A 17,790-nucleotide genomic window follows, 5' to 3' on the forward strand; every position below is an offset into this window, starting at 1 on the left:
ATAAGTATTAACTTATTGTAAATAAACAGCCATGTCACTGCGCCACGCCAGAAAAATTACTGAAAATTCTCAACGCGAGAATTGATTGTAATTTCAACAAATAAATAAAAAACAAAACCTCCAAACTCTTCAATTCTCTCCACCTAACCACCCACAAATCATTCACAAACATGCAATTCTCGACAAAAGAAGAACTTATCGTCAGTTGTCCTTAACATCTCGTTCATTCATTTGGTCCCTATCCCCCTATTTCCTCCCACTGCGATGATCGCACTACATTTTTCCACGTCTCTATTCTATTCTCTGGATGATCTGAATTCTCGAGCAGTCGAGTGACGATTGATCTGTACAATTGATCGATTTCTTTTTACTACAGACATGCAAGAAATTCCGTGTTGGAGAGCGATGTTGCGAGTTCGAGTGCCTGGACCATCTGAAGACCGGAACTGGTATAGTTTATGTCGTTGATGATAATAATTCCTCCACGACTCAGCAACAAGAGCTACTCTGGGTGATGAGCTTAATGGTGCTGTTGCGGCTATTTTAATTTTTCAACAAGGATCCAAATGGCGCCGTTGACGAAATTCTTTCATTATAAACGTCAACGATCAACATCAGCCATCAGGGAACGAAGAAGGTACGCTGTAACGTGTCTGAGTAATTATACCTCGAGGAGTACATACAGTTATGTAATGAAGATTCGTATGTGAGTGTTTGTTTTCTTATTTCTTTTCCCTTTGTTTCATTTGAATGGATTTTTGTACTCAAAGAGCGAGGTAAGATTACGTCAGATACGTTTTTACATATGCTAAAAAAATGGAAAATGATGATGATGAATCAATGACACGTAGAAAATTATAATCTATTGTATTGCTGTTATCTAATGGTGTTGTAGTTGACTGTATGGTGGATGTATCTAATGGTGTTGTAGTTGACTGTATGTTGTTCAATATTGCTATGAAACTCTTCTGATTCATTGTCACTTATACGAAGGATGGAAGTATACGAAATTGATAAAATTATTAATAATATTTACGAAGAGAAAGTAAACTGTTGGATATATGACAAAATAATTCTATTTTAAATAAGAGACTGGTCAGCGTGGTTATTTTGTTTACAAAATCAAACGAATTTAATGAATGTAATGGTAAGGAAGTAACTATAAGTGGCTGTTAAACTATTTTTATGTTTGAAAAGTAATTCGCAAAGTAATGTAAAGCAGTACTACTGAGTTGTACATAACCTCTTTCAGAATTTGTTCTTAACCTCTTGCTTCATAACTTCCTTAATTATACTCTTCAAACTTATTGACTACTTCGATGTTGTTACGAACAGAAACTGATAAAATATTAATCTTAAATATAGATTGAAATTAAAGCTTGTCAGGTAAATATATATATATATATATATATATATATATATATATATATATATATATATATATATATATATATATATATATGTACTACTTACTCAAACTATGGATCACATAACCTATACAAAAAAAAAAAAAAAAAATTATTGTACACTATAAAGCAAGAGGTTAAATCTTTAATCTGTTAAGAATTAAATTTTTTATTGTAACTGCGAAAATTATAAAAGTACCAAGCGAAGCAAGTACGGAATATATGCGGAATATGAATCGCTCAACGAACCAAAGAGCGGCTCAGTGACAAAATTAGTAAAGTAAAGACCACAAATATAACAACATTATATTCTACCACAAAATAATTCTCTATACAAAAAAGGTACACAACGAATCGATTTTTCACAACGATAAGAGTCAACAGAACCAATCAAGACCAGGCGAGACTCTCATAAGACAACGATATCAGAGGAATCAAATCAGCGACTTCAATCTATATTACAGAGTATAGTTATCAAGAAAAATTGCTCTTTTCATGAAAAGTATGGTAATGATACTCTTATAATACATTGTATATCTGGCAGTCGGGTGTGCCCGTGGCCATCGGAAATGTAAAGACGACGCTTTTAGAAAGTGATAGCGCCATCGCGTTTTAAAAACGCGTTAGAAGAAGGACGGTTTCGCTATCCAAGGCGAATCGAAAAGTGTGCGTGTTGCGAGAATCAGAGTTGATCGAGACGTCGAAGCATAGAATCGTTAGAATTGAGTTGCGAGTGTTGTCGAGTGTTAGAGTTGCTAGTGAGAGAGAGAGAGAGAGAGAGAGTTACCAAATAGTTGTCAAGTTATTTGTTGTAAATACGAGCGTTGCATTTAGTTTTCCTGTTAATCAAACATCGTTTCCCTGTCTAACTAATATCTGTATTTTCAATCCATTATTAATATATTCCGATATTACAAGTGGGGGCTCGTCCGGGATTGAATAAGACAGAGAAACGATACGATTTAACGGAGCTATTTCTGCGGGAGTAGAAAAGAATAGAATAAAATGGCAAACGTTGAAGACGAACGATTGTCGGATGAAGAGGATTTGACGCTGGAGGAGCTGAGGAGTAAGCTCGCACAGATGAATCTGCCTATATCCGGTGCGAGATCAGTGCTGGTTGCCAAGTTGAACAGAGCGTGCAAACCTGGTCGATCTACTCCTAAGGATTCGAAGCGTGGCGAAGAACCAACAAACCAGCGAAATCTAAGAAGCAAGCAGAGAGCCGAACGCAGTCAAGAGGGAGAGGAAGACCTCGAGAAGCTGAGGACGAAAGAGCTGAGAGCGCGTCTCGTTAGCTTGGGGTTGAAGGTAACGGGAAGAAAATCCGAACTACGCGCGCGGCTACAGGCGGCCCTAGAAGGAGACGATGTATCGTCGGAAGAAGAGAGCTCCGACGAAAGTGAAGGCGAGGACGATAAACAAGGCGCGCGAGAATACAGGAGAGGCACGCGAGCGGTGTATCAGGACCGCGATGAGTATCAGCAGAAGGTATGCGTCGGTTCGATGTTGAGTCTTAAAGACGTGGAAGACTCATTAGAGAAATTCAGCGGGGATGATCTGCTGAGTGTAAATCAATGGGTGGAAGACTTCGAGGAAATGGCAGAAGTGTGGGGTTGGTCAGACGCCCACATGGTGGCCTATGCTAAGAAATTACTCGCAGGCTCCGCTCAGGCCTTCGTACGACAAGAGCGATGCGCGAAGTTCTGGGCAAAGCTAAAAAAGGCGTTGAGGAATGAGTTTGAAAATGTAGTAAGAGACCAACAGATACATGGCGAGTTATCCCATAGAAAGAAGAAAGCAGATGAGAGTCTGCAACAATATATGTATCACATGTGCGGGATTGCAAAACAAGGAAGGATTGATACGCAATCCTTGATAGACTACATTATTCAAGGCATTCCCGACGAGGTCGCGAACAAGACTGTGCTATACGGAGCCAGGAATATCGAGCAATTAAAAGAGCGTTTCAGGCGCTACGAAGCGATAAGAAGAGATATGGAGATGAGGACGAAATTTGAGGAGCCGAAGAGTAGCAGGGTAAAGCCGGTGGCGAAGCTGTCCGAAACCGAGAGGAACAAGGAACCCGGTCGATCTGGAGATGCGAGGAAGGCGCGATGCTACAATTGCGGTGATGCGGAGCACGTGTGTGCGGAGTGTCCGAGCAAGTCGAGAGGACCTAAATGCTTCAAATGTAGGGAGTACGGACACATCGCATCAAGTTGCGACAATTTGGGTGAGCCCTCAAAAAAAGTTTACAGCGTGTTTCGGTCGTTACAAACAAGGCGTGGTAAGGATGTTAAGATGGAAAATTTCGAATTGAGCGCGTTGATAGACACCGGTAGTGAGCTGACTCTAATGCGAGCAGATCAGCATGTGAAAATCGGAGCGCCCAGATTAAGTCGGGAAATCGTTGGATTTCGCGGTGTCGGTTCCGGAAGGAATTTTACGCTCGGGAAATTTTCGACGAACATTATTATAGACAATGAGTCGTACTGTATAACCATACACGTAGTTCCAGACACAGTGATGCAACATTCGCTTATTATTGGCGCAGACTTTTTGGACACTGTTGAAATAAGTATAAAAGGGGGAGAATCTTTTATTAGTAGAATAAAGGACGAAAATCCCGATGAGTGTCCGGAAGTCCTCAAGATAGATGTAGAGACACAGGCGAGTGAGATAGATTTGTCGCACGTTAAGGACATGCAACATAGGCTAAAAAGAGATTTGAAGAGAACCAAAGCATTGCTAAGAGACGCTCAAACGATGCTGGAGAGATCGAAAGGTGACTCGACGGGTAAAGCAGCTTTACGACAGCTGAAGAACCAGTTAGAAGATGCAGAATGCGCTAGAGCAGTTGCAGTTAAAGCGAAACAGGCACTGGAGCAAGAACTGAATGAGACGCAGGCTTCGTTGCAGGAAGTACTGCGGCAACGTTCCGAAGCAGAAGATCGTGTTAATGTAGCTAGTCGCGAACGAACTGAGTTACTGTCGCAATTGGAAGAAAATAAAGAAGAGTTAGCAGAAGTTTTGAAGAAGTATCGGGCAGCTGTGCAGCAAGTGTCGGAGGAACGGAGAATAGTGGCAAGACACGTGGTGATTGGTAAAGTGGACTACGAGATGGTGTCCTCGTCGGATTCTTGCGGCCAGCAGGAGGACTTAGCGAACATCACGAGGAGGAAGAATCTGGCTAAACAACAGCAACAGGATGTTGTTGATGATATTTGCGAATTTACTGAGAAGGATAGCGTTGCGGGTGTGAGGGTTGTTTCAAGTTTTCGGATAGACTCGAAGAGAGTGAATGCAAGGCGAACGAAAAGACAAGGGAAGTCGCACGTGCGGAATCCCTCCAATAATATCGATACGAAGATTCGATATACAGAGGATGTGGATGACGAGGACGACGATGGGATTGTCGAGGACACGATGAACGTGAAGACCTTCGAAAAAGAAGAGATCATAGTCTCGGTAGATGGTAAGTTGTTAACGTCTTCCATGTACGAACCGAGCCTACGAAAATGTCACGATGCTGCCACGACGATCAAAGACCCTGACAAGAGTGAAATGGGTAAACAAACAACGGAGAGGAAGATAGAGGAAGAGCGAAAGAGGAGCAGTAGCATCGAAGACGACCAGGCCGCGGTGTTCCAAGAGGAACGAGATCAGCTGCGTGCGGACGCAAAGAGACGGATTGAGGAGATCCAAATCCGAAACAAGCGGGCGTATAACAGGAGACGCAAGAAGGCGACAGCATACAGGACGGGAGATCTAGTGGCAATCGAGAGGATGCAGAGGGGTCCCGGGCTAAAGCTGCATCCGAAGTTTCTTGGACCGTATCGGGTGATAAAAGTCCTGCGAAATGACCGATGCATAGTGCAGCGAGAGGGGGAGCACGAAGGGCCACGTACAACTTCCACGGCAGCCGATCACATGAAATGGTGGAATGCTGACGATAGTGATGTAAGTGCGAGCGGCGATGATGAGCACATCTGAGGGCAGATGTGATTGTCAGGAAAGGCCGATTGTAATATCGTAGAATAGCTTTGATTGGAGATCGGCTGAAAATAGAAAACCCGTGTACGTCATGTTTCTGTGGTTCGTCTACATTTAAGAGTGCCTACGTGACTAAAGGCACGTAGTTGGTAGTTCTTACATAGCTATGAGGGAAACAATAGACAACGTTAGAAGAAGGACGGTTTCGCTATCCAAGGCGAATCGAAAAGTGTGCGTGTTGCGAGAATCAGAGTTGATCGAGACGTCGAAGCATAGAGTCGTTAGAATTGAGTTGCGAGTGTTGTCGAGTGTTAGAGTTGCTAGTGAGGGAGAGAGAGAGAGAGAGAGAGAGAGAGAGTTACCAAATAGTTGTCAAGTTATTTGTTGTAAATACGAGCGTTGCATTTAGTTTTCCTGTTAATCAAACATCGTTTCTCTGTCTAACTAATATCTGTATTTTCAATCCATTATTAATAAATTATAATTAATCGAACAAAATTACACCTTTAATATATTCCGATATTACATTACCGTGATGTAATATTTATCATGCTTATTTTGTACGTAAAACGAATCGTTGGAATATTCCCGAAGCTAACGAAGCATTTCCCAAAAGTTAAACCGAAGAAATTAACGCGAATAGTTAAGTGAAATTTTTCCATTAACTTGCTGACCAACCGGCAAATAAAAAATCATAAAAATTGTTTCAATGTGTTGAGGTCACGCATAACTTCTTTTTTCATTGACGATTACCAAACAGGTAAAATTTCGAAATTGTACGAAGGCCACGTGACCAGATCGTATTGGAATTTGAAGTGCATGGAAAAAGACAACTCGAAGTACAAACCTTGAGCTGTACTACTCGAAGTACAAACGTGAACTAATGGATGCAGAAAAGCAATTAACGCCAAACATCCGAACAGCATCTTGGAGCCCGTCATTGTTCTGAAATAAAAGAAGTGACGAAATAAAAAGACGCAGGACTAATAATAATAAAGGAAACTTAGTTCGTATTATAAATTGAATTTACATCAGAAAAGAAGCACGATCAAGCGAAACAGATCGTAGAAATGACAAATATCATCGATATACGTTTCAGTGTAATTTCACTTTTGAAAATTATTTAGTTTAATACGATCGTATTCATCGCTCTGAAACTTTCATTGTGCTGCAATTTGTGCTGCGTCTTTTTAATTTCTCTATCTTTCTGTGTTTTCGGAAAAATTACTTGAAAGATTAAGAATTGCTTGCCTTATTTTATTTTCGATTAGTTAGGATTTGATTATTCCAGGTAAGGTTTATTATTTATAACAGGTTTTATCACTTGTTTATTATTTAGGAGTTTGTTATTTTAGGATTAGTACCTTTTAGGATTTCTTATCCTTCGAGTTTCTGTTTCAGATATCTAGGTCTATTTCAAGATGTTTTATTACATTAGGATTATTTATTCGATTAAGATAATTTAAGAGTTTCACAATGTACAAAGAAATAATCGCGTGAAATTTAGATTTATGCTTTAAACGTATTAAACACGCGGTAATTTCAATGTCTGTAGCCTCGAACGTGTTCTGATTAGTTGTGTCATTGTCTGTGACATTGAAATCACAAAAATCCATTGCAAGTGTGCTGTCATGCAATGTGGATGTAATTGGGTTTTTTGGGGTTAGGTTGGGGTTAGGTTGTATCATCTGATTTGTACAATACTATTTTAACGCAAGGACAGGAAAGTTATTATATATTTCCCGTCCATTATTTGAATCGTTGTGAAGTGTAACGAATTATATTCGATTCGAGGAGATGTTAATGAATTACCCATTTCATATGTAATTACATGGAAATAAAAATCATTGCAAAAATAATTGATCTAATGACAACGGAATTTCCAATATTTTTTTGTTTCGTCACGTCTTTTTCATAATATATCTTTTATAGGTACGTGATTTATTAATCGTTCGAATGGAAATAATTATTCGTATAATATTCAAACGATTCTAGCCATAAAATAAATTAAAACGATACCTGTAATGCAATCTGCGTATGACGTCAACCTCGATCTATGCTTATACAAGAAATTTTATCAATCAATGACTAGATATACAATAATCAAGTATTATAAAATTTCCTGAAAACCTTTAGGTGTTAATATTAAGGTGTTAATATCTTTAATATTTGCAAGTTATTGTTTAGCGCTAATTAGTTAGAATGTAACAAGTGGTGTACCAGAATTGAGATAATTAAGCCACACGAACAATCTTATTTAGATCTTTTTAATTTTTTAATTCTCTTTTGCTCTAATACTTCGTAAAATTAATCTTCATTAGCTACTACACTTCATAGAATAACAAGAGATAATTTTTCTTATATAACGTTTCATTCATAAAATCTATCATTAAAGTATATCTTCATAAAAATATCATTCCATACTAACGGTATATTTGGTGTCATACGAGATAACAGTTACCAGTGATGACATATGTAACTTTATAAAGATATCTCGTTTTATTATATATTAAAAGAATGTACTCATTGCTGCTATATTTCAGATGAAAAAAAGGAGGCAACGATTTTACAGTAAAATCGTTCGTTTACAACTGATTCATTTACATTTCATGATAATACTGTGCATTCTGAATATGCTATGATTTGGTTTAAAATAATAAATAGTCCATTCTTGCATACTATTACTCCAGCTTTACTTGTATTTTCGATATTGGTATAAATAGAAAGACAATTAATGTCGTTCGAGTCTATTTTCGGATCATTTATATTACGTTTAATCCATATAGTTATTATATGAGACATAGTATCGTAAAATTTGGAAGAATAAAACGTTCGTACAGGAAGTACATTTTATAAGAACTCCAACAAATCTGCGTGTGCACCTAAGATACAAACTGATAGTGATTGTTCATAAGTTTATATACATTATCTAATGTCAATCGAAGGTATCAATTCTTTTTCTCCATAAGAGTACTTTTTCATTTATATGTGTTCAAAAATACATGTGTTCAACCGTGAAGCATATGTCACCTACAACGAAAAAGAGTTTTCCTATACTTAATATTTCCTTTATATACCTATGAAAAGTCTATTCTTCGCGTAGTATGAAATTATGAATAAATCTGGAATATTGTTCAATCTGAAAAGAAAAATAACTTATTGACATCATTCATTGATACGAGATTCAGAATGTTTGTTTTGTCTTGCAGAAAAAGAAGGCAGCCCTCCCTTTCTTTTAATGTGAAATAGAAAGCGAAAATTTGAAAACAGATTTTTTGGAAATTTACTTGCAAATATCGTTTTCAATATCGTGATTTTCTTCCCAATGGTACTGTACTTTCAAATTTTCATTATGGATTTCTTTATAATCATGTAAATAAGAAATTCCGGAAATTTTTTCCTCAAGAATTTAATTCTTGTGTTTTGATTGATAATTATTACACTGCATACTAACTTTTCGCATACTGTTCGCGTCTAACAATTTCCTAATAATAACTACTTCAAAATTACATATGTTCTTGCACGAATTCAAAAGTACGTATGATACAATTATTATTTATCAAAAAATTCCAAGTTAGTAACTTTCTTTTCAAATGGCAAATAACATATACTTTGACTTACCTGTAAGTTTTTGTTCCTAATCATCATTTCCTCTTATAGAACACATCATTATTGTTCTCATAATTACTACCAGTGTCATAGATATTGTAGTGGCTACAACTGAATTAATAGAAAATGATAAATAACTGTGTATAACACTAATACATAACTGTGTATAACAATGACACATAACTTTTACTTACATATCAGTCGATACGGGATTACTGTGATATCCTGTTGATGTTTCTTAAGGCACTTGATTAGGTGCGATACGGTATCATTCCTTATGGTATACTGTAGATAAGTATTTTAGAAAATAACAAGAATAAATCTAAATTATTCAGAGGTTCCAGTTTCGGCTTAGACATAAATACAGGACCATTTGCAAAGAAGAAAGGGTGCGTTTCTACAGCCTCGTTATAGTAACCATGAATACCAATCTCTGAATTACTGGTTACTAAACATAAATATCCTATAAAATTTAATATATTTCTTTAATTTTTAATACATACATGAGTTAGTAGTTCTAAATTATGAATCATCCTACCTGTGATATTACACTTTTCCTTATAATATCATCACTCAAGTGAACAACATTAAGATCATGTAAACCATGTCATCCTATCTTACTGTGAAGATACTTAGTTATGTTATCTAACATTATAAAAATATCATCAAATTCAAGTCCTTTTATTCACATCACATGGCCACGACGATCTGGTTCTTCGTTATATAATATTCTAAAATTTGTCGTATATATAGGATGTACAAACCGTGATATCAAGGTATCAGTTCTTCCTTCCCAAGGGACAGTTTCATTAAAATTCTGATAGAATTAAAAATTAATTATTAATATTCTAACAATCATATATGTTAAATACATTATAGTCAACGATATATACCTGAGCGAATGTAGGGGTGATTCCTTGATAATTATAAATGTCATCAGCCCACATCATTGTGCCACTTCTTTGTACTCCAGCCTCTAGATTAACAGCCTAAACAAACATACGAAATTTTATAGAAGCTGTACAAAATATAGTATATATGCGCAATATTGAAGCGTTCAAGGGGATATAAAGGTAATGTACATCACATACACGTGTACTCTCATGCAACAAAATACAATTAGATTTAATAGTATAAGCTCTTTTATTCATCATAATAGATTGGAAATTTAAGTGTCTTACGAGGGTGAGTAAAAAGTTACCCGCTCTGTCGGTGTAGAATTTGTTTTAAGCAATTGTCAAAAAAGACATACATCATTTTTTGACATAATCACTCGATTTCTGTATACACTTTGTCCATTTGCCGAAGGACCTTCGTATTTTCTCATTAAAAAATGTTTTGGGCTGAGCTGCGAACCACGAATGCATCGTCGTCTTCACCTTTTCATCAGCTTTTTCGGCATCCATCTCGCACAAACTTTTTAAAACCCAAATCTGTCGTGCACTATTGCATAAGCAGAGCCGTGGCTGATTTGCAAATGATTTGCCACATTATCCAGTGTCACTCGTCTATTCCATAGAGCATAAGTTCATGAACACGTTCAATGTTGTCATCGTGGATGTGGACGAGCGTCCACCTGTTTTTTCATAACACTTGTGCGATCTTCTTTGAACCTTTGTGCCCATTCAAACACACTTCGTGACAAAACACTTTCTCCATAATGTGCATTAAATCTTTGATAAATATAGGCATCAAACATAACCTCCGACCACAAGAAACGAATCACAGCATCCTGCACTGTTTTCCTGCAAATCACCATTGCAAAGCGCCATTACTCGCGCAACGGTCACAAACGAATTGACGTAACACAAAGAAACCTGCGCAGCAGCACTGAACAGATATTGACGTCATACGAAGAGTGCAGATGGATCAATACGGTCGACAGAAGTTTTAACTATCTGGAGTGCGGATAAATTTTTACTGAGAGTCGTATAGGAATCTATAATCTGTAAGTACACCTTTGGCTGAATGGAAATTTCTCTTACATATAGTCAAAAATGCAGAAACTGTGTATTGAATTGGAAAGTGATAAAAAATAAGTGAAGTTTCGAGGTTGCATGTGATTGCATGAGTACACAGGACGTTTTTAGCGAATAAAAAGTAATTTTGAAAGACACGAGACTTATCGTGTATTTTATGCACTCTCTGTGTCCGAATTTCCAGAAGCTCTCTATCTTATGAAGCGTTTTAGATTAGCCGGAAAATTTTGTACGTACATACAAAAAGTATACGATCTAAGTGGAATATTCCATTATTCTCTTGATACAACAGAAACGAAATTTACAGAACTTCTCAGAAAGTTGGTTTATTATTACCAAATTAATAGAATTAATATACGTTTATCATCTTTACATACCTAAGTCGTGGAGGTTTATCGTGCGTAAAAAATTAGTGTCGTTTCAAAGTTACATTTCGTACATTTTAAGCCTATAATTTGTAACGTACAAAACAATGTAAATTTGAGCTGTTTCTTATCTCCACAATAAGAAAATCCAACTTTACGTTTTTTACACAATGATATTTATGGAACAGTAATATCATATTATTGCATCGCTTGGAGAATGAAGTCAAGGTACGATGTGACCCTAGTGTAAACGCTGGGATACCCAGCTGTGCCGCACTTATAAGCATAAGACACAATACCTATTAAATACGAGGTTAATTCATGTTGTATCAGCAGTGGTCCGCCGCGGTCAGCCTGAAAGGATCGTTAAATTTTTAATCAAAGATACTGAAATATATCGATCGAATTGTATTGAAATTATACTTATATACAGTAATAATCTTCTATTGATTTGTGTATTGAAATACTCCAATTTATAACGTACATGTTATATGTATTTTGAGCAAAACTAAGATTAGGAGGAAATTAGATTAAATACCATAACGAGGTGTGAGAAGTGGGCAAAACTATTAAATTGTGTTTATCTATTATTTTTAATGTTTAAGACGTCGATTTGATGTTAATTCGAATTGACGTGTCTTCAGATACCGTATAGTTTGTAGTAACTCTGTAACTTAATTACCGTACAAGAATCCTTTCCACCCTGAGCACGTTCGGCGCATATTATACCATCAGTGACATCAGGTGCATTAGGAAATTTGGAATAAGCTATTTTGCATTCGGCGTTCTTAATCACTGGCATTTGTACTTCCATTAATGCATTACGTCGTGGTCGTCCTACGAAGAAAATAAGAAAGATATTTAAGACTGGAACTGTTTAATTTTATTATAAAATTGATATCACTTACTATATCTTAATGCTCCCCATCCAGCAACAAGGGGGTTATAGCCGACGAAGTTGCTCTTTCGCAGGAGCTCTTTCGTACAAATGGGATATACGTACCCTGAAAAATAAAAAAATAAATGAAAATGCAGGAAACAAATGACCAAAAGTATGAGAAAGAATTGTACACGCTTTATGACGCAATATATGTGTACAGTAAGAAATTTCAGGATATGATACTTCAGTAATACTCAATAGCATATATATATATATATATATATATATATATATATATATATATATATATATATATATATATATATATATATATATATATATATATATATATATATATATATATATATATATATATATATATATATATATATATTTGAGGACTTACTCGAAAATGGCACCTCCTCCACCAATCTAAGAATGGCAATATTATGATTGTGTATGTTTTCTATTCCATCCATATGTGCACAATGTGCTGCGGTCAAAACATGCCTAGCCGATATCAGGGAACCTCCGCACTTCCATAGTGGTTTGTCTGGGTTTCGGGGATTACGAAAACCTAATGCAACGATCCATGGCCAAGCGCCTAAAATGCAATAGTCATAGTTGTGAATATACATAATTTTTTCTCACATAACGAGTAACAACGATTATTACCTATTCGATATTCGATCATACAGCAGACGATAAGTACATACGTACAAATACTCTGAAATAGAGATTTGATAAAGACAGAAATTAAATTTTTATTCCAGTGGAATACAAATTATTAAATAATTCTATATAATTTCTATTTGAACTATACTGAACTATAAAGTTCAAACGTGTAATTTCTGCCCTAACAGTTTTTGATCTCTATCCATATTATTACTCCTATATCAATTTTTTATTTCGAGCAAAAAGATACTCTTCCTAACATGAAGTAAAAGAAAGAAATAATTCAAGTTAATAAGTAAAGTTACTACCGATAAAATCATAGCATTATTATTTAGTCTAATTGAAATGTACATTGATGTGCTGTTTAATGCCTTTAAAGTTCATTCTTTGCAGTAAATGGCTTATTATTAATCGGAAAGAAAGACATAAAACGTACCAAGTTCAGCTGGTTTACCATCGACCACCACCCTGGTATGAGAGACGTTGCTAAAACCACAGTATGGTGGTCGCAAAGCCTTATACTTATACACAGTTTTTATTAAAATTTCTCTCTTCTCTTTGTTTGGATCGTTCGGACAGCAAACGATCGTAACATTGCCCTGGTATCTGCACACTGATCGTCTATAAAAATCGGTGGCTGTACGGTACTGTATCTGCCATATTTCTTGCAGAGGTTTACATTTTCTGTAGTCAAGGCACCTGCCTTCTTGATTGTCCGGTGTGGTACATTCTGGATCAAACAATTTTAAAACATTTATACAGTTCAAAGATGCGTAAGAAAGCGACACCGATTACTCAACTTTCGAAGTAAAAAGCCGATCAAGTCCACCGGATTGCCCTACAGACACGTATTAATCCGTAAGAGTTAGTCATCATGTTGATAATAATTATCTAAAGAAACTTTTCACGTGAAAATATAAAATTTTAATTGATTAGATATTGTGTTAGCCATACTTAAGAAAGAAAATGAAAATGAATGAAATGAAAGAAAAGGACTACCTTCAACCTCATTTTTTAAATAAACACTTTGTCAGTTTTGCGGTAAATAAATTCTTAGGAATTCAGGACAGTTTTTAGTGAATCATTTTGTTTCGACCGTTCGCGGAGAGACGCGATCGCGAGATAGCACGTCAACGAGAGTTGTAAGTTCCCGTTACGATTAAATAATCGACGCCACGAACTGATCGATCCCCTTATTTCGATTATGATAATAAGGGTAGTTCAATGAAATTCCACAGAATTAACACAAATAAATTAATGTTTATTTCAACAACTTATTAACTAGAAAGATATAAATGGAACAAAAAAAATGTAACTGCGTTTTGGTTGATAAGTAATGCGCGACATACCACATGTGTTGACGGTTCGACTTCTGGAAAAGTTCTGAACGCCTTTCGATTTTTTTCGTTTTTTCTGGAAGGTGACCCCCACTACGTTCGGATCACGCCACATTCTTTTACTGCGAGGTAAAATACGGGCCACGAGTCGACGTTTCTGGAAGTCGCCCTGCTTAATGAACCATGCGCTTGCCACTACAATGTTTGTTTGCCGGGCAGACGCGACGATCCGTCTGCGACATTATAGTGCCGCGATCGATAGTTAAGAATATGACCTATGGTAAGCCGCATGGCGTAACATTCTCCCCCCGTTGAGAGGGTACCGATCAAACTAGGGAGGTGTGGTTGAAGTTCCCATCTTATTTCGTCTCGGTGGCTAGTTGTTCGGGTTTCTCGAGATCGGGTTGAATTGGCAGTGGGACAAGCCTTTTGACGCCCCGATCCAAAATGCTCTTTGCCGTCTGAACTGTAGCTGTCCGGATGACACCATCGGCGCCTGGATGAACCTTGATAACTCGGCCCAGAGGCCAATGCATGGAGGGAACGTTGTCCTCTCTGAGGATGACGATTGTGCCCTTTTGGATGCTGTGTCCACCCTTGCTCCATTTATTGCGGTTGGTTAGCTCGTTCAAATACTCCTTATGCCAGCGGTTCCAAAAATGTTGTTTAAGCTGTTGGATATGCTGCCATTTGGAGAGTCGGTTCGATGGAATGTCTCTGAAATCTCGATCACGTAAGCACATTAATGAATCGCCAATGAGGAAATGTCCGGGAGTGAGGGCTAGGAGATCATTTGGATCGGTGGAGATAGGAGTTAGCGGGCGGGAATTGAGGACTGCTTCTATTTCTATGATAAGAGTATTACGGTGTTAAGCTCATATGTTTCTGTTTCTCCTCTCGCGCTGCGCCATAATATCCTTTGATATTTCCGATCCTCTGGTCGTACGAGGAATTGCCGATACATTTTCTCGATGTCGCCAGTGAGTACGTACTGATGAGCGCGGAATCTAATTAATATACAAAATAAATTGTGAATTGATTCGAGAATATAGGATTTCCCCATTTTCATGATTATCGTGATTTTTGTATAAATATATTTTTTAAGATACTAATAATTAGGTACTTATAAATTAGTATTATCAATTATTTTGCATTTATAATTCCGCCTCTAGTATAAGTGTTAATTGAAAACTAACTTTATGTTTGAAAAAGTACTAGCAAAGTCGTTGAGTAACAAGCCACTGATGCTAACACAAATAGCATTGTCGTAATTAAATATTTCTAAATATTCATTTTTCATTTTGAACCTGTAGAAACAATTTATTATATATACTATTAGCTAAGTAATTGCATATTTAATTAAGTCGAAATATAAAACTTAGTTATTTTAATAATTTAAAAAATAAAAAACTGACAAACATTTCAATTTAATTTATGGTTGGAACAAAAGACAGTTATTTTTCATTAATTGAAATATTGCAATGCAGAGTACTTTCGAAAATACGCCGAGAGTATTCCTGATGGTGAAACGAGCGTTGCTTCATCGAACGCAGCTAAAGAAAACAACATCTATGTAGTTGGTGGTACGATGCCTGAAATAGAGGGCGATAAATTGTACAATACCTGTACTATTTGGGGTCCCGATGGAACTTTGATAGCAAAACACCGAAAGGTAAGTAATATATTCCTTTATGGCTTTGGATTTGAAAATATTGGGGTGAAGAAAGTGACTCTATCTAGGAATAATTTAGGAATATACATATGTACATACGTATACTATAACCAATTCTATAATTTACGGTTTATAAAATACGTTATGATACGGGAAACGCCCATTTTTGTTGTAATGTGTAATATAAATTTTTCACATACTTAAAATATTATTATACTTATTTTTTCTCCTTTTTAAACATTATTAAATGATAAGATTTTTTAATAAAAGAAAGTGATAAAAACGCTGTCAGTTATTAAATAAAAAATAATTAAAGTTTAGGAGTTGGTAACTTTGATATTAAATTACAAAAGTTGCAGCAATAGAATTAGCGACTACATTTTTATGTTATTAGGTACATCTATTCGACATCGACATTCCTAATAAGATTACTTTTCGAGAGAGTGATTCACTCAGTCCTGGTAACTCCCTAACGACGTTCGACGTGAAGGGCTGCAAAATAGGTATTGGCATTTGCTATGATATTAGATTCGAGGAAATGGCACGCATTTATCGTAACAAAGGTACAGTAACTTAATCGATCAATACTTAACTAGCAAAAAATTAAATATCTTTCTTAAATATATTCTATATAAAATTAATATAATCTGTAACTCTGTATAAAAAGAAGCTTAATTTAAAAAACCAGTATATTTGCTGAAAATGAAACAAATAAAAGAATTAAAAGCACAATAAGAGGACTGTCCTCGCATATTCAGAAATGATGGAATGTGAACCGTGCAACTACGAAGTTAATTGGTATTCGGTGGCTTCATATTTCCTGCTTCTCTGGGTTAGGTTGCCAAATGCTGATATATCCAGCGGCATTCAATATGACCACTGGACCACTGCACTGGTCATTACTTCAGCGTTCCAGAGCGAATGATAATCAATTATACGTTGCCTGCATATCACCGGCTCGTGTTCCTTCAGCAAGTTACGTCGCATGGGGGCATACACAGTTGACCAATCCCTGGGGAAAGATTCTTTACGATTTGGAAACTCAAGAGAATATGGCAGTCACCGATATCAAAAAAAAAAAAAAAAAAAAAAAAAAATATGAGGCATACTATATAAGATTGTCATCGATTTAAAATCAAAGTATGAAAAGGATACCCTGGAGAGAGTAAAACACAGAATCATTCCAACTAAACATTCAGATCGTACCGACACCTAGGTATCGTCTTACAATTAAATCTCGGTCTCGAATGGATTAAAATGAAATACATACTTGCAGCTTCAACATCTTCAATATCGAGGAGATTCAAACTTTACAAATAAATGTAAATTGCGATGTAAAACAAAGCGATGTAAAAAGGGAAAAAGGAGGAAAGAAGGAACAGGGAAGTAAAGAGAAGAAACAAATTTTTCATTTTCTCGAAACTGGATCAAGTTTCAGGAAGACCATCCAAGTAATTGATGTCCTCTGTAATTATTTGTTAATCATGCGCGGAATCAGAACGATTCGACCTCGTTCCAAAGCAAATCGTTACTAGAGTAGAGACGGGAATTAATAATTCGTGTCAATTGTTCGATCGTGTTCACAAATTCAAATGCGGTTGAGTGGCGGAAACCATTTATAACACGTCCCATACAGCGTAGATCGCATACACGTCTTAGGATGTATTTTTGGTACTTATATATACTCTATATATATATTCTTACTCTATATATACTTATATGTACTCTATATATATTCTCTATCTTAGATATACCATAAAATATTTCGTGAAATCGCGTATTCGTGTCTAATGTCAGGGATTCTCTTTCCACAAGTCTGCGTTTTCTATATTATCTTTCTTCCTTACCAGTAGGCATTCTCACAATTTGTG

General features: G+C 36.2%; 2 protein-coding genes across 9 annotated transcripts in view; both read right to left on the bottom strand.

Moving 5' to 3' along the window:
- LOC126875911 (uncharacterized) overlaps nt 1–17,790 on the bottom strand; it is a 38,137-nt gene that overhangs the window by 8,773 nt on the left and 11,574 nt on the right. The window lies entirely within an intron of this gene.
- LOC126875924 (venom serine protease Bi-VSP-like) overlaps nt 7,654–17,790 on the bottom strand; it is a 59,760-nt gene continuing 49,623 nt past the window's right edge. The window contains exons 1-10 of one of the 8 annotated variants that reach the window (XM_050638837.1): nt 13,590–13,992; nt 13,347–13,531; nt 12,911–12,962; nt 12,642–12,839; nt 12,264–12,359; nt 12,038–12,192; nt 9,905–10,000; nt 9,550–9,828; nt 9,206–9,474; nt 7,654–9,122 (exon numbers count right to left, since the gene is read on the bottom strand). In XM_050638837.1, the coding sequence (XP_050494794.1) occupies nt 9,697–9,828; nt 9,905–10,000; nt 12,038–12,192; nt 12,264–12,359; nt 12,642–12,839; nt 12,911–12,962; nt 13,347–13,367 (750 nt within the window). In that variant the 5' untranslated portion in view covers nt 13,368–13,531; nt 13,590–13,992 and the 3' untranslated portion in view covers nt 7,654–9,122; nt 9,206–9,474; nt 9,550–9,696. Of the gene's footprint in view, nt 9,123–9,205; nt 9,475–9,549; nt 9,829–9,904; nt 10,001–10,192; nt 10,958–11,654; nt 11,710–12,037; nt 12,193–12,263; nt 12,360–12,641; nt 12,840–12,910; nt 12,963–13,346; nt 13,532–13,589; nt 13,993–14,259; nt 15,293–17,790 lie in introns of those variants that run through there. The other 7 variants (XM_050638836.1, XM_050638834.1, XM_050638840.1 and 4 more) reach the window with 7 other exon arrangements.

Source organism: Bombus huntii, unplaced genomic scaffold (genome assembly GCF_024542735.1).
Source record: "Bombus huntii isolate Logan2020A unplaced genomic scaffold, iyBomHunt1.1 ctg00000060.1, whole genome shotgun sequence".
Classification (NCBI taxonomy): Eukaryota; Metazoa; Arthropoda; class Insecta; order Hymenoptera; family Apidae; genus Bombus; species Bombus huntii.